At 41.1% G+C, this 21,336-nt stretch overlaps 1 protein-coding gene across 1 annotated transcript in view; it reads left to right on the top strand.

The window, feature by feature from the left end:
* The window catches only part of LOC105021871 (inactive phospholipase C-like protein 2), a 43,594-nt gene that overhangs the window by 16,043 nt on the left and 6,215 nt on the right, over positions 1–21,336 (top strand). Inside the window, exons 2-4 of the mRNA XM_029115708.2 lie at positions 6,738–9,221; positions 13,344–13,547; positions 18,561–18,636. Of these exons, the coding sequence (XP_028971541.2) occupies positions 6,738–9,221; positions 13,344–13,547; positions 18,561–18,636 (2,764 nt within the window). The remainder of the gene's footprint in view (positions 1–6,737; positions 9,222–13,343; positions 13,548–18,560; positions 18,637–21,336) is intronic.

Raw genomic sequence — 21,336 nt, 5'->3', positions numbered from 1 at the left:
CCCCAAACGAGGGCCCTTCTCCACATCAACCCGGGACGGAGTTCTTTTTCAGAGTACCTCATCGTTATGCCACGGTCTGAGGACACTGGCAGAAGATTTCTCTGCAGTCTGGTTGGAATGTTTTTGTTGGTAATGTCAATGAAGGGATTATGAACTCAGTCAAGTTTGACAGTCTTTTGACAGTCTTGTTTTCAATGTGAAAGTAGATGAGTTCAACTCCTGTTGAGTTTGGATCTTGCCTTATCATTTGTACTATTGGAGCTTTGACAACAACACATGTGGAAAGGTAGGTGTCAAGCTGCTGGAAACACATTTTATTCTTGACATTTTCTCTTCCACAGTTATTTTTCATGATTCCGCCCATGCATATTTAGAATGTTAGGTTCTTGACCTTGCAGAGTTAAATTCAGTTCAAACACATCAGCTATATAAGCCAAGCCAGCCGCCTAGTCCTTGTACTCGAACATAGCCACAAGGGGTGTGAATGGTCAGACAAAAAGCCCTTTGGGCCGTGGCTCAAAATGCCTCTAGCATTTTCCCTCTGGAAGGTCAGCATACATCAGTGTGTAGCAGTAGCTGGCCGTAATGCAATTAGTTCCTTCACTCTCTGTCATTGATGCTACAACACAGGATTTCCATCTGTGTTGAATATGTCCTCACCTGTGTTGAATATGTCCTCACCTGTGTTGAATATGTCCTCACCTGTAGTGTTTCCTTTTAACTTCTTGCAGAGCAAAATGTGCTCATTAATTTCTAATTATGGCCTAAATTCTGATTACTTTCTGTGGAAAAACTGGGCTGTATAACCCACATACTGAACGATGCTTTTGTATTAAAGTGCCATTGTAAATGAGCTGGTGTCATGCTATTATTTAAGAGTACCTCACTGCAGAATAAACACAGTGGCTGAACCGGCACTATAAATTTGAAGGTTAAACCAAAAAGAACACATTGTTCATGAAATTGACAGTACTTGGATGTATTTTTTTCCTACAACTTCACATGAGCTGGCGGTGCTGCTGTTAGGAACAGTGTGTTTCAGCCATTGATCCATTGCAATTTTCCACTTTAAGCTAGCTGTTAGTCTGTTACATCGAGCCACCCTGGCCTTGCGCACTGCAAGGGGAAAGTGACCTGTGTTTGGCACCAGCATTATGGTCATCAGGTAGGCAGAGGGAAGGGAGAACACAATATGCACAGAAGAACATCCTCAGAAAATGTTTTCTCTCAACATTACACAGGTCAGAGTTCTGCTTGGAAAAAAAAAACACTGATTTATAGTGACTTTTCCTTTTCAAGTTTTAATGTCAGTAAATGTTTTCTTTCATGGTGGAACGTAAACTCCTTAGATTATTAATAGGGTCTAAGTTTAGGATTATTTAGGATTGTTTCCATTCATCATAAAAAAACTATGTTGGCCATATTTTGATCATTGAGCTTTAATCTGAATGTATCCATGAGTAATGGAAAAAGACCTGTTCCCACTAGCAAATAACAAAACCATCATTCATGCATAGAGGGGCTTATTTGTTATTTTGTTGGTTGGGGAGCCAAAGCAAGTCCTCACTAAACGCAAGAGGAAATCCTGAGGAGGATGCCTTGTCTGGATGCCATTGGTCGTACAACAGGAACCAGGCACCTACCACTGTAACAGGCAGCCACACCTAAAGGTCAACACAAATGAAAACTTCCCCAGACATTCTTGTCCAGATCACATAGATTTTGTTCAGTCTTGCATTTTGGCTTTCTCTGAGACCCTTCAAAAGGCTCCTCCTGTAGCAGTATGCAAAATAAGCAAGACCCAATTGAATGTATCTTTTTTTGTTATTAATAGGCAAAGTAATTTTTTACTGCAACTGAAAAAATTTATTACGGGTTAATCTTTGTTTAGCAATTTCTTAACAATGGAGTGTGTAGATTGCGTCTTGTTTGTGCTGCGGCAATATCTTCATTAGAGCAGACTGTTAGCCATGATCTGGTTCCTTAGTGCTTATAAAGTGGCTTCTGGGCAGGCAGGACGTGCGAGGAAACACTGTATCCGTAGCCTAAAATACATTTTCAGTTTTAAAAGGAACACCCTGTTCCTTCCTTGACTTTTCCTATATACAGGAGAAATGCAGGCAAATAGGCAGTAACGGTCAGAAAGCACCATGTCCAAAGCTATTTTCCACTAATTGGCACACCTGACTCTAATAATTATTCTAGCTTTATCAAAAGCTAAATCAGGTTAGTCACAGTTGGGTTTGGACAGAACCTATAGGGTGGTAACCCTCCAGACAAAGGGTTGTGAAGCCCTGCTCTAAATCAAACAAATTAATTATGTTCATCTGGACAATCTTTTTTTGGCTCAAGTTTAAACTTGCAGCAAACAAACTACCCTGGTCAGAAATATGAAGGGATCACGTAATCATTGCAGTATAACAACAAGCCAATTAAACTTCCAGGATATCAATCTGTCCAGTTAGGAAGCCTAAGCGATTATGAATCAGTGTCATCTGGTTTGGTGCAAATGAAAGGGACAACAGGTGCACTGGAGAGGCAAAAGCAAGACAACCCCCAAAAAGGGAATGGTTTTGCAGGGGGTGGCCACTGACAGTTGCGCTCTCCTTATCCTACTTAACTGATTCTTCTCTAGTTTTGTTGTTAGTGTCCTTGTCACTACTGGTAACATGAGGTGGTACCTGCAGCCCATTCAGGTTGCACAGGTAGTCCAGCTCCTCCAGGATGGCCCATCCATACGTGCCGTCACAGGAAGGTTTGCTGTTTCTCCCAGTACACTGTCAAGAACAGGGAGGAGATACCAGGAGACAGGCCATTACATGAGGAGAGCCTTTATGCGAGGAGGAACAGGAGGAGCACTGAAAGAGTCCTAGAAATTTCCTCCAGTGGGCTAGTGATGTGCCTGTTTTTGACCAAACTGTCAGAAACAGACTGCATCTTCTGGGACATTTTGTATCTGTGCACCCGACACCACCAAGTAGCGCCACAGAGTGTCCAGGAGTTCACTGATGCCCTGATCCAGGTCTGGGAGGAGAACCCCCAGAACACCATCCACCGTCTCATCACGAGCATGCCCAGACGTTGTCAGGAGTGCATACTGGCATTTTAAGAATAACATTTCTCAATTTAAAATTGGAAAGAGTTTAGGGATCTCATCTACAGTACATAATATAATTTAAAAGATTTAGAGAATCCGGAGAAATCTCTGTATGCAAGAGTCAAGGCCGAAAACCAACATTGGAGGCCATGATCATTGGGCCCCCTGGCGGCACTGTTTTAAAAACAGACATTCTGTAGGTGGACATCACTGCATGGGCTCAGGAAAACCAACGCTACGTCGCTGCATCCACAAATGCAAGTTAAAACTGCCATGCAAAGAAGAAACCAGATATAAACAAGATCCAGATCCGTAGTTGCCTTCTCTGGGGTCGAGCTCATTTAAGATGGAAAACATGTCCTGTGGTCTGACAAATGAAAATTAGAAATTATTTTTGGGAAACATGGACAGCGTCCATGATGGTTTGGGGGTACATTAGTGTACATTGTCATGGATGACGTGAACATCTGTGAAGGCGCCATTAAATGCACATATTACAACAGCAACTTTATTTGGAAACAGGGTTGTAGTAAAAATAAGGAAATGCCCTTAAATGAGTAGGCGTGTCCAAACTTTTGACGGGTACCCCTATATATAGATATATATTGTATTATATTATATTCTATTAATATTATTATGTATTGCTTGAATAAAACAGGGACTGTTTATCCCACTGATGTTCACCAGATAGAACTACATGTTGGTGGTATTCTTTCTTATCCTTGTGGTCCACCCCTAACACACTAACTGGGACAGAACCTTACACTGTGCTACACACTTCCTGAAAGAGTTCCTCTAAATGTACCGTGTTCACAGGTTCATCCAAAAAAATCCCCATAATTCAAATCAACAAGTGACACCTTCATATATTCTAGATTCATTGCACATACAGTGAAACATTTCAAGCCTTTTTTTGTTTCTCGATGATTACGGCTTCTAGCTCATGGAATTAAAAAATCCAGTATCTCAAAATATTTGAATAAAAATTTTTTAATACAGAAATGTTGATGTGAGAAGAGCTCTAATCAGCTAATTAACTCAAAACTCCTGCAAAGGTTTCCTAAGTATGTTTATTTATGCACTCAATACTTGGTCGGGGCTCCTTTCGCACAAATTACTGCATCAATGCGGCGTGGCATGGTGTTATGGAAGCCCAGGTTGCTTTGATAGCAGACTTTGGCTCGTCTGTTTTGTTGTTTTTGGGTCTGGTCTCTCATTTTCCTCTTGACAAAACCACATAATCTATGGGGTTCAGGTCAGGCGAGTTGGCTGACCAATCAAGTCAATATTTACATATTCGATGATTCTTCAGTATTTAGAACAGCCATCTATAATGATGTCCTCAATTTTCCTTTTCTTGTCTATACTCTGTGTGTCTGGTCATGTTCTTTAATCAGAATGTTAATGTTACAAAAGTTTATCTCTGGTCTGACTACAGAACCTAAGGTTATGCCTTCATCACCCTATGCTAAACCCCTGAGTAGATCACACTGTTTTACAATATGGTGTCAGGAGGCATAGATTGGAATGTGTCCCTAGATGATAAGGGGGTCTGTTCTTCAGCACTTGTGATTCCTAGGTTAGCCAGACTACCTCAAAACCAAAGCGGGGTTTGGGGAAGGGCTCTTGTATTTACTTTCCTTCTGTCTGCATCTTTGCTCTTGCAAACATCTTGAATCTCTGGAGATCTTTTATCTTTGATACTTGTACTGTAATTGTAATACTCTCTTTACATATTTAAATCATTTATTAAATTAATTCATTTACTATTTGGAATGAATCTAAATTGGGTCAGAATCCAGTTCCTTCACACTGTGGGCAGTTGCCAAGTCCTGCTGGAAAAGGAAATCAGCATCTCCATTAAGCTTGTCAGCAGATGGAAGCATGAAGTGCTCTAAAATCTCTAGGTACACGGCTGTATTGACTCTGGATTTGGTAAAACACAGTGGACCAACACCAGCAAAACAACAGCACCACAATTCATCACTGACTGTGGAAACTTCACACTGGATTTCAGACAACTTGGATTCTGTGCCTCTCCACTCTTCCTCCAGGCTCTTGGACCTTGGTTTCCAAAGGAAATGCAAAATGTACTTTCATATGAAAAGAGGACTCTGAAGTGCTCTTTTTCTCCTTTACCAGGTAAAACACTTCTGACGTTGTCTCTGGTTCAGGAATGGCTGGACACTAGGAATGCAACACTTGTAGACCATTTCCTGGACACGTCTGTGTGTGGTGGCACTTGATGCACCGACTCCATCCTCAGTCCACTCCTTGTGAAGCTCCCCCAAGTTCTTGAATCAGCTTTGCTTAACAATCCTCTCAAGGCTGTGGTTATCCCTGTTGCTTGTGCACCTTTACCTACCACACGTTTCCCATCCAGTCAACTTTCCATATGCTTTGGTACAGCACTCTGCGAACAGCCAGCCCTTTCAGCAGCACCTTCTGTGGCTTACCCTCCTCATGGAGGGTGTCAATGAGTGTCTTCTGGACAACTGCCAAGTCAGCAGTCTTCCCTGTGATTGTGGTTGTGTGTACTGAAGGCTCAGGGAGTTACTTCAGGTTGAAATTTCTGGATTGCAGATTTTTTTGAAAGCCGTAATCATCAAGATTGAAACAAAAAAGGCTTGAAATGTTTAATTTTGTTTAATGAATCTAGAATAAATAAATATATATATATATATGTGTGTTGTTGTTGTTTTGAATTACAGAAAGAAAGAAAAAGTTAATATTTTTTTAGATGCACCTGTAGTTGTTAGGGAACAATGTAAGGTTTGGGGGAAGCCAAGAGGGACTAATGCAAAAATGATGTCTTTGACCTCTGAGGTGTCTGTGGGAACGATGGTACGGTATGCACCCTAAAACAATATAGCAGTCATATTTTTATCCATGGTCAGTTATTTTAAGAAACTAGGAAAACTTGACAATATTCCTTAGAGGGTTTAATTTGACTTCATGCTTTTCCCAAAGATTTAAATATATAAAATATTGAATACTAATAGGAAGGGACATAGACCAAGATGGTGTTCATATAGTCAGTGGTGACTCCCTCTAGATCATTGTAGCACATTATGAGAGCCTTAAGCCCTTCCAATTATATCCTGTATTCAGACGATTCCTGTCATTGGTCGTTCGGCCATGCTTCAGAAAAGTTGAGTTTAACTGCGTGTACTTCACAGAAATGGTGTAATTATTTTCTTAATTGAGCCAAGTTTAGTTTGATAGTTCTCTTCCCTTGGGCATTGAGAGGTAGGGGAAAAAAGGAGACATTCATGTGTCTCTACTGTAAAGGCCAACTGTCACCAGTAACGGCAAAGAGAATCAGCCTGCTGTCATAATGCATTATTTGAATCTATTTCAGTGTTATGTATTAAACTTCACAAAGCTCCCTTTTTACAAATAATTTCTCTGTGGTTCTCTTGGTCTTTTTTATTCTATGAAAATAATTATAATTCCTTAATTCAAATGATTACAGTTACATTTTAAAGAAGTTAGTAATAACTTAAAAATAAGTACCAAAATCCTAAATTCCATCTTTTGCATCCAGCTCTGAATAGTTTGAAAATGTATTTAGCAAAAGAAAATCACCTCTAAAGTGCCTTATTTTGATACTTGATTCATCTTTTTGTCTTGTCAACAGGATGGCTCAAGGCAGCGGAAAGAGAGAAAGAAGACTGTTTCATTCAGCAGTATGCCTACTGAGAAGAAGATAAGCAGTGCGAGCGACTGCATCAATGCCATGGTAGATGGCTCTGAACTGAAAAAGGTGCGCTCCAACTCCCGCATTTACCACCGCTACTTCCTTCTGGACGCTGACATGCAGTCTCTTAGATGGGAACCCTCAAAAAAAGAGTCAGAGAAAGCCAAAATTGATGTCAAGTCTATCAAAGAGGTGCGTACAGGCAAGAACACAGAAACCTTTAGGACCAATGGAATATATGATCAGATCTCAGAGGACTGTGCATTCTCCGTCATCTACGGGGAAAACTACGAGTCTTTGGACCTGGTTGCGAACTCTGCCGATGTGGCTAACATATGGGTGACCGGGCTTAGGTACCTAATATCCTATGGGAAACTCACTTTGAATATGATTGAGAGCAACCAAAACAAAATGCGCTGCTCCTGGCTTGGTGATCTTTTTAATCAGGCTGATGCCAACAACAGCAAGCACATCAGTCTATGTGCTGCAGTGCAGCTAATTAAAAACCTAAACCCTGGACTAAAAAATGTTAAGATTGAACTCAAGTTCAAGGAGTTTCACAAATCTAAAGATAAGGTGGGAAGTGATGTTACTAAGGAGGAGTTCATTGAAGTCTTTCATGACCTGTGCACAAGACCAGAAATCTATTTCCTTCTCGTCCAGTTCTCTAGCAATAAGGAATTTCTAGATACCAAGGACTTAATGATGTTTCTGGAGGCTGAGCAGGGTATGGCACAAGTAAGTGAAGACACGAGCCTGGAGGTCATTCAGAGCTACGAACCTTCCAAGGAAGGACAGCTCAAGGGCTGGCTCTCCCTTGATGGGTTTACCAATTACCTCATGTCACCCGAGTGCCACATATTTGACCCTGAACAAAAAACTGTGTGCCAGGACATGAGTCAGCCCTTGTCGCACTATTTCATCAACGCTTCCCACAACACATACCTAATTGAGGATCAGTTCAGAGGTCCCTCTGACATTACAGGATACATCCGTGCCCTCAAGATGGGTTGCCGTAGTGTTGAACTAGATGTCTGGGATGGACCAGATAATGAGCCTGTCATTTACACTGGCCACACAATGACCTCACAGATAGTTTTTCGCAGTGTCTGTGAAGTTATCAACAAATACGCCTTTGTTGCTTCTGACTTTCCTCTCATATTGTGTCTGGAAAACCACTGTTCCTTAAAACAGCAGAGAGTCATGTTTCAGCATTTAAAAAAGATTATTGGGGATAAGATCTACACAGATCCACCCAAACCTGAGGACAGCTATCTCCCCTCGCCTTCAGACCTCAGGTATAAAATTCTAGTAAAGGGGAAGAAGCTGGGTACAACCTGCACTAGCTCCGAGGGTGAAGTGACAGATGAGGATGAAGGAGCAGAGATGTCCCAAAAAATTAATATTGAATCTGCCGAACAACCGAGCGTCCCACAGAAAAAGTTCCAACTGTCCAAAGACCTTTCTGACCTGGTGACATTGTGTAAATCAATTGAGTTCAAAGACTTCCCAACAGCTTTCCAAAAACAGAGACACTGGGAACTTTGCTCGTTTAATGAGGTCTTTGCCGGTCGCTGTGCCAGTGACTTCCCAGGTGACTTTGTCAATTACAACAAAAAGTTCTTGGCGCGGGTATACCCTAGTCCAATGCGGATCGACTCCAGTAACATGAACCCTCAGGACTTCTGGAAATGTGGTTGCCAGATTGTGGCGATGAACTACCAAACCCCTGGCCTAATGATGGACCTCAACATTGGCTGGTTCCGTCAGAATGGGAGCTGTGGGTATGTACTGCGTCCGGCTATCATGAGGGAGCAGGTGTCCTATTTCAGTGCCAACACTAAGCACTCAGTGCCTGGAGTTTCTCCTCAGCTCTTGCACATTAAAATTATAAGTGGACAAAACTTCCCCAAACCCAAAGGCTCAGGTGCCAAAGGAGATGTTGTTGACCCTTATGTCTATGTGGAGATCCATGGTATCCCTGCTGATTGTGCTGAGCAAAGGACTAAAACTGTCACTCAGAATGGGGAGAACCCCCTGTTTGACGAAAGCTTTGAGTTTCAGATTAACCTCCCTGAGCTGGCCATGGTGCGCTTTGTGGTGCTGGATGATGACTACATCGGCGATGAGTTCATTGGCCAGTACACTATCCCCTTTGAGTGTCTCCAGGCAGGATTTCGCCACGTACCGTTACAGTCGTTAACAGGGGAAATACTTCCCCATGCCTGGCTGTTTGTGCATGTGGCCATCACCAACAGAAGGGGCGGTGGCAAGGCTCACAAGAGGGGGCTTTCGGTGCGCAAGGGCAAAAGAAATCGGGAGTATGCCACCATGAGGGTGCTGCTGATCAAGGCCGTGGATGATGTCTTCAAGACAGCCACACTGCCACTAAGAGAAGCAACAGACCTTAGAGAAAACATGCAGGTAAGGAGGATTTTTTTTTAAACTCAGTTCATTCTCATCTTAGAGTGAGCTGTTTTTGCAGGGAATGTTCATGAAGTCATGAATGAGTCATGTAAATCAAGTTAATTTACTCATCTGCTGCAGGCATGGGAATGTTTTTGTAATGAAATGACAAAAAATAAACTCTCTCCCCTCCCGAGTTAACCATGGCAGATCTACTCCAAGGGCTGTGTAGCCTCTGAAAAGCCTATTTTGGCACAACAAAACAAATCCACCAGACCGCTTGCTATTATCAGATTGCATCTAATCCCTGTGTATTGTGCAACAGTAAAGACCGACTTCAGGAGACTTCAAAGCTCAGATGCAGTCTCCTGATATCCCCATTCAAGCACTGAGATTTTGAGACGAAAAGAGCATGCCTGTTCTACGCAATATATGCACAAATATATGTATGTTTATATACAATCAAATCCACAAGTATTTTGGGTTGAAGCATGGTATTGTCATCGGTATCAAATGAACCATTTAGAAATTACAGCATGTTTAGTCCCAACATTTAAGGGTACCAATTTTTATGCAGTTGCCTTCGTGCTGTGTCCATTTACTCAACTAGTCAGTTGTTTGGTGGTTAGGCTCTTGGTTGACGTTGGTCTTCATAGTTGAGTAGTATTGTTTTCTTCAGACACAGTGATTTGAATAGTGCCTGTAATCAGTTGGCAAATTATTAATTTCAGCTGCTGTGGGTTTGTCCTAGTCTATTCCTCAGCCAGTGGTTCTTAAAGAGGGAAGGCTGAAAGACTGGTTTGATAATTACAGGTGTGGTACTGTATGAATGTCATACTATATTTTATTAGCTACAGGTTTAATACTCCATCTATCCCAAATATATTTTGTATGAGCTTGTTCAGAACCCCAAATTTTACATGTTGATCAGTGTTCAAGCATGTCAAAATATGGGTGCACATAACCATATTTGTGACCGGAATGTACACTATTTATTTTAGTCAAGGACTGTGGTAACTGACATATACAGTACATTATTTAAGAAAACAGAACATAAGATAATAACGAGGAGGCAGTTAATGGTACAGAATAGTTGTTTTACTGTTGTTTTACATTAATAGTTGTTTTACTGTTTTTATTTAGTGAATTATACACTCACCTAAAGGATTATTAGGAACACCTGTTCAATTTCTCATTAATGCAATTATCTAATCAACCAATCACATGGCAGTTGCTTCAATGCATTTAGGTCAAGACAATCTCCTGAACTCCAAACTGAATGTCAGAATGGGAAAGAAAGGTGATTTAAGCTATTTTGAGCGTGGCATGGTTGTTGGTGCCAGACGGGCCGGTCTGAGTATTTCACAATCTGCTCAGTTACTGGGATTTGCACGCACAACCATTTTTAGGGTTTACAAAGAAAGGTGTGAAAAGGGAAAAACATCCAGTATGCGGCAGTCCTGTGGGCGAAAATGCCTTGTTGATGCTAGAGGTCAGAGGAGAATGGGCCGACTGATTCAAGCTGATAGAAGAGCAACTTTGACTGAAATAACCACTCGTTACAACCGAGGTATGCAGCAAAGCATTTGTGAAGCCACAACACGCACAACCTTGAGGCGGATGGGCTACAACAGCAGAAGACCCCACCGGGTACCACTCATCTCCACTACAAATAGGAAAAAGAGGCTACAATTTGCACGAGCTCACCAAAATTGGACAGTTGAAGACTGGAAGAATGTTGCCTGGTCTGATGAGTCTCAATTTCTGTTGAGACATTCAGATGGTAGAGTCAGAATTTGGCGTAAACCGAATGAGAACATGGATCCATCATGCCTTGTTACCACTGTGCAGGCAGTTGGTGGTGGTGTAATGGTGTGGGGGATGTTTTCTTGGCACACTTTAGGCCCCTTCGTGCCAATTGGGCATCGTTTAAATGCCACGGCCTATCTGAGCATTGTTTTTGACCATGTCCATCCCTTTATAACCACCATGTACCCATCCTCTGATGGCTATTTCCAGCAGGATAATGCACCATGTCATAAAGCTCGAATCATTTCAAATTGGTTTCTTGAACATGACAATGAGTTCACTGTACTGAAATGGCCCCCACAGTCACCAGATCTCAACCCAATAGAGCATCTTTGGGATGTGGTGGAACGGGAGCTTTGTGCCCTGGATGTGCATCCCACAAATCTCCATCAACTGCAAGGTGCTATCCTATCAATATGGGCCAACATTTCTTAGGAATGCTTTCAGCACCTTGTTGAATCAATGCCATGTAGAATTAAGGCAGTTCTGAAGGTGAAAAGGGGTCAAACACAGTATTAGTATGGTGTTCCTAATAATTCTTTAGGTGAGTGTATGTTTACATGGTTTGTCCTTAAAAACCCTGGCTCATTGTGTTCATAGCTTGTTGAAAAATAGTTATTATTGTGTTACAAATATTGTGTTATACCGGGTTAAATTTGGATTTGGGAAGTATGGGAGCCCTACTTTTGTTTGGCAGGGGAACTTAACTATTACCTCATGATGTCTGGGTTGTATGTTAGAGCAGCTGGCAAACGTAGTGTACAGCTGTAACTTGTATCTAATGTTAAACTCCTGGCCAGTGGAAGTATGGTAGCTCAGCTCCCCCTACGTCTCCTGTTGATCTGATGTGCAGGAGCCGAGCCCCCATCCAATTTAACCTCCAGTTATATGTCAAATGTAACATATCCACCATGTCAATGTGCTCCTTTAAAAAGGTGGAAATGGTTGATACAACTGTTTGCCAATGAAGCAGAATAGTAAAAGGATATTTCATTCTTAATTGCCCCCCCCACTTTGAGCTTGGTCCATTCTGGTACCGTTGGTTATTTCATTCTGTGTGCCCGTTAGGGTTTATTCTGGTAGCTGTGTTTACATTTCAGTCATTTAGTGTAATAACAAGCCACGGCCCTGAGACTAAGATATCTTGGGCATTCTTTCATTCACAGTTGATCCTCCCTGTTGTTTAGGCAGTGTTTAAATTGGGCCATTCACAGGAAGGTTGTGTGACTAACAAAAACCACAGAACACAGAAGTTTGTAAATGTAACACATGCTCTTAAACACTTCCTGGCACAGGGTGTTCTGTGAGTACTCCTGCTTCTAGCCCATTTATTAGTAAAAGGACATAAATGGAAATAAATCATTTAAGAGATCAATTGTCTTTTCTTTTAACTAGATGAATGAGATATTTACTCAAGCAAACCTTGTCACAGCAATGAGTTGTTTGAAATTTTGAAAAAAATAAAAAATAATAACTTGAACTTTAAAACAGGCTAAAACATCTTTCACTTACACTCTGTGACAGGTATACCAGCTTGTTAATGCAATCAGCCAAACAACAAATCATGTGGCCGCAACTTAATATACAAAGCAGGCAGACATAGTCTAAAGGTTTAGTTGTTGTTCGACCAAGCATTCAGAAGAGGAAGATGTTTGATTTAAGCGATTTTGTCCACAGTTTTGGTAGTTGTTATCGGCATCTCAGAAACAGCTGACCACCTGGGATTTTCATGCATTACAGCCTCTGGAGTTGACCGAGAATGTTGTGGTGAACATAAACATCCAGTGAGTGGCAATTTTGTGAGTGAAAAACACCTTTTTAATAAGAGTGGTCATAGGAGAGTATCCACAAGTAACCACTTGATAAAACCGTGGTGTTCAGAAGGGCATCTCTGAATGCCCATCACGTGGAACCTTAGCATTGATGGGCTACAGCAGCAGAAGACCATGACGAATTCCACGGCCGTTACCTTGATGAGGCCACAGGGGGCACGCGATAACTAAAGCTAGACGATTTAAGATTGGAAAAACGATGCCTGGCCTGCTGATTTTTTTTTTTTTTTCTCCCAGCATCTCATTGAATCAATGCAGCCAAGAATTCTGACTGTTCTGGAGGCAAAAGGGGTCTAACTGGATACAACACAGGTGTACCTAATGAAGTGCCAACTGAGTGTATGTAATGCAATATGCTGCCTCTAGTCCGTAGCAACCAACTCAGGTTTTTATCTCCCTCTTTGTACAGTGTTCTCTTCAATGTCCTTACAACCGCATGCTTCATCTGTAGTCTATCATCACACAGACACCAACCCAAGTGTTCATGCCCCCTCTGCAGAATGCTATAGTTCCCTTCAAGGAGCTGTGTGGCCTCTCGGCGGTGGCCAACCTGAAGCAGTGCATCCTGGCCCTGTCTTCCCGGCTGATGGGGGCTGACAACAAGCCACTCCTGGTGTTCAACCTCAGAGATCAGTACCCCAACATGGAGCCGCAGGGCCTGTTACCAGAGGTCCTGAAGAAGCTTGTCAACACCTACGACATGGTGAGGAGTACATTAATCATGTCTTTTATTGAATGCGCAATACTTCAATAAATAATTTTCGAAGGTATGTATTTTTTGGGGGGGGGGGGGCATGGGAGGGGGTGTTAGGTAATAGGGCAGGGCTAAGTTCAATAACGGAATCAATGTCGATGATGGACTGACTTATGGAAGTCTGAGTGAATCAATGAAATCAATGAAATGCAAATGGACTGTACAATTCCTTTACCTTAATGCGTATACATTAGTTTTAAATAAGCTATTGCATTAATGTGTTCATGTTTTATTATGCAGGAGGAAGACTGCCAAAACTCAAATGCAACCGCAGTGCTTCATGTTGCTATTTTGTTTCCTCATTGCTCATTTGGCAGCAGAGTAAATCAGTATGCCATTGCTAGCATTTTTAAGTTGCATAAAACCTGTCAATCAAATAAAGTTGGCAAGTGTTGCTAACAGAAGTTGGCTTTAGTAGAGGTTGGCTTTAGCAGATGCCTGCATATTGCATACTGCATAACCATATTTTGCTAGCTAGTTAACTTTTCGAGCTCTTGTCAACAAGCGCTACGGTAGTTGGCTAAGGACAAACAGTTTTTTTAAACATCAGCACTGCTGAACACAGTACTGAATAAGGCCATTATTTAATTCTGCTAAGATATCAATTACATAAAAATAAAATGTTCTTTCCATATTAGTGCTAATTTCTGATTTATTATAATAGTAATGGTTGCCAACATAAGGATGAATCAGGGCAGACTCATGTTGGATACGTGTTTAGTGCAGTTTCCTGTTGGTGGCCACTGACCCCAATGCTTGTGAGTTGGAATCACAGGAGATTAACATTTAATTTTCTAACTCCATTCCTAACCTTAACCACACTGGAAGTGTGCATGTTTATATTTAGGAGAGCGCACTGGAATGGCAGGACCTCATTGAAGAGCAAGAACAACGATGTATTGTCTTTTGTTTTGTTTTTATGGAGCATATTGTGATAGTAGTAATGTTAATGGTTACAAAGTCACACTGGAAATTTTACTACACAGAGTTAGAAATATTAATATTATTGTCATTATTGTAAACCTTTGAAAGAATAACTACTACACATTTTACAGAAAGGTTAGCATGGGTGAATCATTGGAGGTGGACAACCAATGGTGCTCAAAGTAATTGGAGTTGACTTAATTTATTGCAACAATTAACATCACAAATACATTTATTTTTATAAATGTGAACTTGTGTGACGTCATGGCCCAAGTATGGTTCCAATCCAAAGAACGCAAGTTACCAAGAACGCATAAAATGCCTCTTTTATCGAGGATGCATGGGTTGCGAGAACGTGTCTGATATCCCAGAATTAATTTCAAGATGTCAGGAGAGCAGGAAAAGCTCCACAACTGTAAGTTTTTACTTTTAATTTTCAGGTAAACGGTACACAAATATACATCTGTATAGAGAGGTACAGACAAGGCAATTCACACAAGGGCATCATAACACTTTTAACATTAAATAACATTTTAGTACACATTCTATAAAATGAATGAAATGATAAACACTAGTTTTAATTGTATTAAGTAATGTATTTAGTAGGGTATTAAATGTTGCGCTGATAAAGCCAGTGTTTTCATGTGGCTGCCCAAATGATCTGCGCCCAGCTGAGCATACAGTATTGCACAATAGCCAAGTACACATGCATCTCAATCTAGGTAGATGCGTTCTCTGTCCTCGCGTTCTTGCAAGACCATTCTCTCAAGGACACTTGGCAAGAACGTTCTTCTGAAGGACACAAGTACGTTCTTAGCGAATTGATAAACAGCCATTGGCAGCCAAATGTTCCAGTAATGTCACCATGCACTTCTTCAATATCTGTCTCTAAAGGTTGGTTAAAACCATGGCTTAAATTAAAGGTGTATGTAAGGGAATGTAAGGGTAAATATGTATGAATATACTAATGCAGAAATATTCATATTTTAATTTTACAGCTGTTTTCTGTGGTACACAATGATATTTGTAATGCGCAATGCACAAAGAATATTACATGGCGACGTATTGGTGAGGGTTATAATGCCTAATGTGGAGAAACAAGTCATAGGCCAATGTATGCATCGGTACATCATTAACATAGCATGAAATGTAATTTACTTAATGTGTTCATAATGTGTTATTCTCCAGACTTAAGAAATCCCACAGACTTAAGAACTGGTAATGTGCTAATTAACCTGTGAAAGGATAAGCCTGTGAAAGGATGCATTATTTCACTTAAGTGTCTCAGTGACAGCTGTGGACAGGGGTTAGTGAAGCACAGTTTGGTTCAGGAGTTAAGCCTTGGGCTGGGCTGACAAGATACACGGCAGAGTCACTTTCAAAATGATTGGCACCTTGATAAGAGTAATCTTGTATAGCTGACTTGGTAGTTTCATGGCAAGATGCACTGCCAGAGTTGTGGGTTTGATGCTGATGGGGTTCCTATGTGATAGTGTGTTCTACTGTATGTCACTCTGGTTTTGCCTGTCAGCTGAATTACTTAATGCCATGGTTCAAGGGAAACAACAAAAATCACACGTTCAATTATATTCCCCCATCCTTGTTTTCAGTGCTCAGTGCACCCTTCCTGGAGACAATGCCACTTAGCCTGTTCCTGGAATTTTGGACGAGTTTGAAAAACACATTGTGAGGGATCTTAGGCCGTTCATCTTTACAGAATCTTTCCAGACACTTGCAATCCATTTCCGTTTATGGACTGCCTTTGCTTCCAGTCAGCTTCCGGTGTGGGATATCCCAGCAAACCCTGAGCCACGTGTAACACTATAGCCCTGAAATTGTTAGCACATACAGGATTTGTGGTAGATTGCCCTGAAAGGCTCCCAAGCACTCTGCACTTTGAAGATGTCCTTATAAATATTTTCAGCCTCAATCTCACCTTGTGTGACCTATACCCCATCTTCAGCCAGTCATCTACTCTAAACTCTAAATGTTCAATTCATGTCACATTTATGTTACCGCATATTAATGGGGCTACAAGCTGGTGGATTAAATCCCCTATAGCTAGCATATCAAATTTATACCTTATCTCAAATGCTTGTCTCTTGTTGTAATAGTCTACATAATTAGTTGACTGTGTTTAAAATAATATTTTTTATATGGATGTTCATTCCAGATGCTGTTCCTGTTTTAAATGTATTGATTATATTATTTTACCAAATCTAGAGGGAAGTGCTAATATTTCAAAACTCTTTACTAAGACTATTAGTAGTTTATTTAATATGCATTTATTTTAAGGTTTGTAAAACATCACTGTAGCACCATTAAATGCATAAACACTCATAGCCCGTATTTAGTGAGCCAATGCCAGGGTGGAATCCAGCAGCTTACCTCCATCCACTATAAATATCTCCACATAATGCTGTGCCTGTCACCAGGCCTGTAATTTCTTCACCCATTAGTGAGGTAATCACAGTGTGGCTGACAGCCTCCTGCCCTGTTACTGCAGCTGTGGACTGTAACCCACCCTGCCACACTCTTGTTCGTGCACCCGTCATCTTTCCTTAGCTTATTCGCAATGCGCCTCAGCGTTTTCGCAATGCGCCTCAGCGTTTTTGCAATGTGTATTAGCGTTTTCGCAATGTGCCTTATCGACCATGCTCTGGGTAGCTCTCGTAAACTGTTTGACGCTGACCTCCAAAAATAGGCCACGTTGTCAATTGTGATTGTTTCATCTGTGTAAATGGCCTATTGCTGTATTTTACTCGTTGTTGAAATTGGGTCACCAAAGAACAATTTCCAAAGATTTTTTTTTGTTTGTCACATGGTTGTATGGGGCTGGAGGCATTGTTTGATATCTCCATCTTTGCCTGCCTGTAGTGGTGCACATGGTTCTGGGGTTTTCAGAGGACTGGCTGTCAACCACAGTGCTGCTCCTGTCACATTGCTCTCAGAGCTCCTACACCCTCCCTTTGATTCCTAGTGACTGGAAAGTTGGCACAGCAACAGGGATCGATCTCTGGGCCACGTTGTTGGGTCACCGGTCGACTGACATTGACTTGGCACATGGAGCTCTGCTGTAACTGCTGCCCACGCTGCCAATCCCTAGCTTGGCAAGGTCCGCCTTGGCACTAGTACAAAACCTGCTTTTATTACCTTGCAGTGCTCTTAAGTCACTGAAGGAATGTACAAGTCAATCACCCCCCAGAGCAGCAGACACGAACCGGCTCCCGCTGCCCTAATTCAAGTCGAAGGCGGTCACGACTGTGCCCTCTGACCCCAGAATCGCGTTAAGAGACCTCTTCTATGAGACCACAATGAAGGAGAAAGATCCAGATGGTCGTTTTCGTATGTACAGCTTCACTGGTTATTTACCAGGCTCCGTGACAGTAAACACACGCATCATTAACCTCCTGAAACACCCCCACACCCGTCCATGTGGGATGGAACAGGGATGTATTTTTGGATGCTATGTCAGGCATTAGATGTGCAAATGGATTTCCCGGCCCCTCTCTCCCTGATAAAAGCCACTATGAGAATTGCAATACAGTCTGGAGGTCACAAGAGTTTGTACAATTAATTATGGCTGCAAGTCAGTCAGGGAGCTAAATGTATCCATTTGCAGCCCAGCTGTACTCCACAGATTAGGTAGTACTATGGCTCAGAACAAAGCCTATAATATTTACAACTGATGCCCGTAGTAAGCCAGCCACGGTAATTGCCTAATCTTGATTTAACACTCTTGAAATCACAGCTCTGTAACAAGACTGGAGTCTTACTTTGTGACATGCATTTATTATAATACGCTGGTTGTCTTGCAACCTTCATTAATATGCCCTTATACATACTGCTCCTTCCATTTCAGAGTTTTCACAGTGGCTAAGCACAACTCCTGCTCCTTAGCCATGGCTTCTTTTCCCCACATCGGATAGATACTTGGCTACTAAAATAAATATTGCTCACCACCCCAGGAAGTCAGGCTGCTGTAAAGGGAATATGAGGATCAAATGGACTAATGTCTGCTTCCGCCTCTCCTGACAGATGATCCAGACCAGCAGAAGTCTGCTGGAGAACTCTGACAATGTTTACGAGCGAATACTACTCGCCCAGAAAGCAGGTAAGAGAGAGAAAGAGATGAAGAGGTAAATGTTTGGCAGGAAAAGCCCAAAAAAGGCTATTTGGTGCAAAGATCCAATGTCCCTCAGATCTTCCCTCATTCCATTTCTACCAGTAATCCCCCTCTCTGAAGTAGCCACAGAGAGAGGCTGACAAAGGAGGACTGATTGTACTGGTCCCTTTTACTGAAGTTCTTACCATTTGATTCAGGGCTCATTTCTTTGACCTGGCTGCTGTCCTGCTTTTAGATTCTGCTTTGGTCCCGCCTGGTTTTAATTACTCTTATGGCATCAGTCTCACTGCTCCTGTAATTAGGCGTGTTGCAGTGGAGGTGGTGAACACCCAGGTTCTGAACAGAACAACATCAAAGACAGACTGTAGCCGTCTGCCCATCAGGAACCGTACCGCAAGATGGGTAGAAAGAGATCCAGCCTGTCTAACAACACATCCAAGAGAATAATTTACCACAGAGGATGGAAGAGGGTGTTTCTCTAAGCAACTGATTGGAAAACAATGTTCTGAGCTAGGAATTTATAAATGGAACTTTAATATGAAAACAGCAGCTTCATCATATCATCTCATCCCCTTTTGCCTACGGTTCTGTAGCTGGTGCATAGGATGTCTGTGTTTAGCACTGTTTATCCAGCTTCTCTGGCAAGAACCTTTTGTGAGTATGGCCTTGTGGTCGTGCATAATGTGTTGACTTAAAGATTTAGTTGTAAACACACCATATCTTTATGCTCCGTCAACAATTGGACTGGTCTTCCAAAAACCAAGAAAAATGTGTCAAATCGTGTGTAGGCTTCCAAGACACACAACAGTCTAGCTCACTGGGTTGAAGCCTTGACTGTGCCGAAGGCTGATGTGTTTTCTGGAGCTCCATGAAGCGATGTGTATCGGCTAAGCAACGCTCAGGGTGGTGGTGTGGGGGGGGCGGCAAACAGTTCGTCAGACGGGTGAACGTATCGTCACAGCCTGATCTGACTGACTGGTTGGACCTGCATTGAAGGGGAAAGGCAGAATGGAGGCCTAGGAGGAAGACGTCATCATCTCCAAATTATAGAACCTGTTGAGTGGCTGCAAAAAGACAGGGTGGTAGGTATAATAGAACATCACAAATCTGGGAAAACCCCTAAAAAATAATTATGTAAAAGTATATATTTAGTGCATATTTATTACCACAGTATGTATCAAATCATACTCAAGGATGTCTGTGTTCTTAATAGATAAGGATGCATTTCAGCCTTGATTTCAATATAAGCATTGTAGATATTTCATTCATCATGGAGTAACTTTCTTGGATTGCTTAAGGAAAAAATACAGACGGTCAGAGCTGGGGTTTATTGGTTTCCTGATGGATGACACATAAAATATTCATAGTCTGTTGTCTTGGCTCATCAAAGGGGCGTGTTGCAAATGAAAGGCTTCCCACATCTCTTTTTAGTATTCCTCCCTATACCTCCCTATCCCTATACATAACCTGTACTATAGCTGCTGCCAAGAGTGGAGACATTAGCCATTGGTGGTCTGAAAGTTAAGATGTAAACTGCCTAAATAAATGCAGCTGAAAGAGAATAAAATAATGTCTTCATCTATCAAACAGGGATATGCAGAACTGTGCTCTGTTTGTTCACTGTTGGTGCCCACTAGATCTGTAGCATTTACCCTATTCTATCTATTATCTGAAGGTAATCCTTTTTAGGTGACATGAATGGCTATTTACCCTTTGTAATGAATGCTGAAATACTTGATTTATTTACCAATAATAATTCTAAAAGTACAGAAATACAGAAATGCTATAATTTAACAGGGATTCATAATCACTGACAATTTATTTTTGGAATAGACCCATTTGTAGTCAAAATGTGTTAATTAGCATTTTTAATTTTGTATCAAAACAACCTGAAAGCTCATTTGGGTACCATACATTAAACCTTTTTCTATTTTTTTTTTCTTCTCTCATTTAATTTGTATACGTTTACTTACTCTTTTTTATGTCAGATAAAGATATATTTTATAAAAAAAATTGAAAAGTCTGGACTGAACCAAATAAGTCAATTTCAAGATTGTGTTAAATATTTTATTCAGCATTAAAATTATATTTATAAGCTTACATTCTAAATAACTACATTATTGCAACCTTAAAAACGTTGGATATACATTTGAAATTCTGGAGACATCCTAAACTTGCAGCAACTTTGACATTTGCTCAAAATTTTTATGATTGTCAATACATGTTAAAACAAACTTTGAATCTACTTTGGTTTGGCGTTGTTCGTGTTATCTTAATGAGTTGTAATTAGCTATTGTTCTAGTTGGAATTCAACTAGAAAGTAGGATTTCTAACTACAAAGGCATGATCCAGCAGTTACGTAATGAATGTTTAGCTCCCAGGCGCTGCTCAGCTGTAAACAAATTCCATGCACACTAGCCCACCAGATTGGTGGTGCTAACTTTCATTAATACACAAGTCAACCTTTTATTTTGTTTTACTTCTCCGATTTAGCTTTTCCCATGCTTTGGACTACTTGGGTCATACACTACTTTCCACCAGTCTAGCCTCTGGCATCGTTCACCTTTTATCTGAAAGTGAATCTGTAATATCAACACAATCGATTTGTTGTTGCATTTATCTTTTTTTTTTTTATTGTGGTTATCACATGTATCCTTATTATAATATAATGTAGTGCTATAACATAAT

The sequence above is a fragment of the Esox lucius genome, chromosome 20, assembly GCF_011004845.1.
Source record: "Esox lucius isolate fEsoLuc1 chromosome 20, fEsoLuc1.pri, whole genome shotgun sequence".
NCBI classification, from domain to species: Eukaryota; Metazoa; Chordata; class Actinopteri; order Esociformes; family Esocidae; genus Esox; species Esox lucius.
Note: the sequence above shows the minus strand (reverse complement) of the source record. Positions and strands in the feature narration are given on the sequence as shown.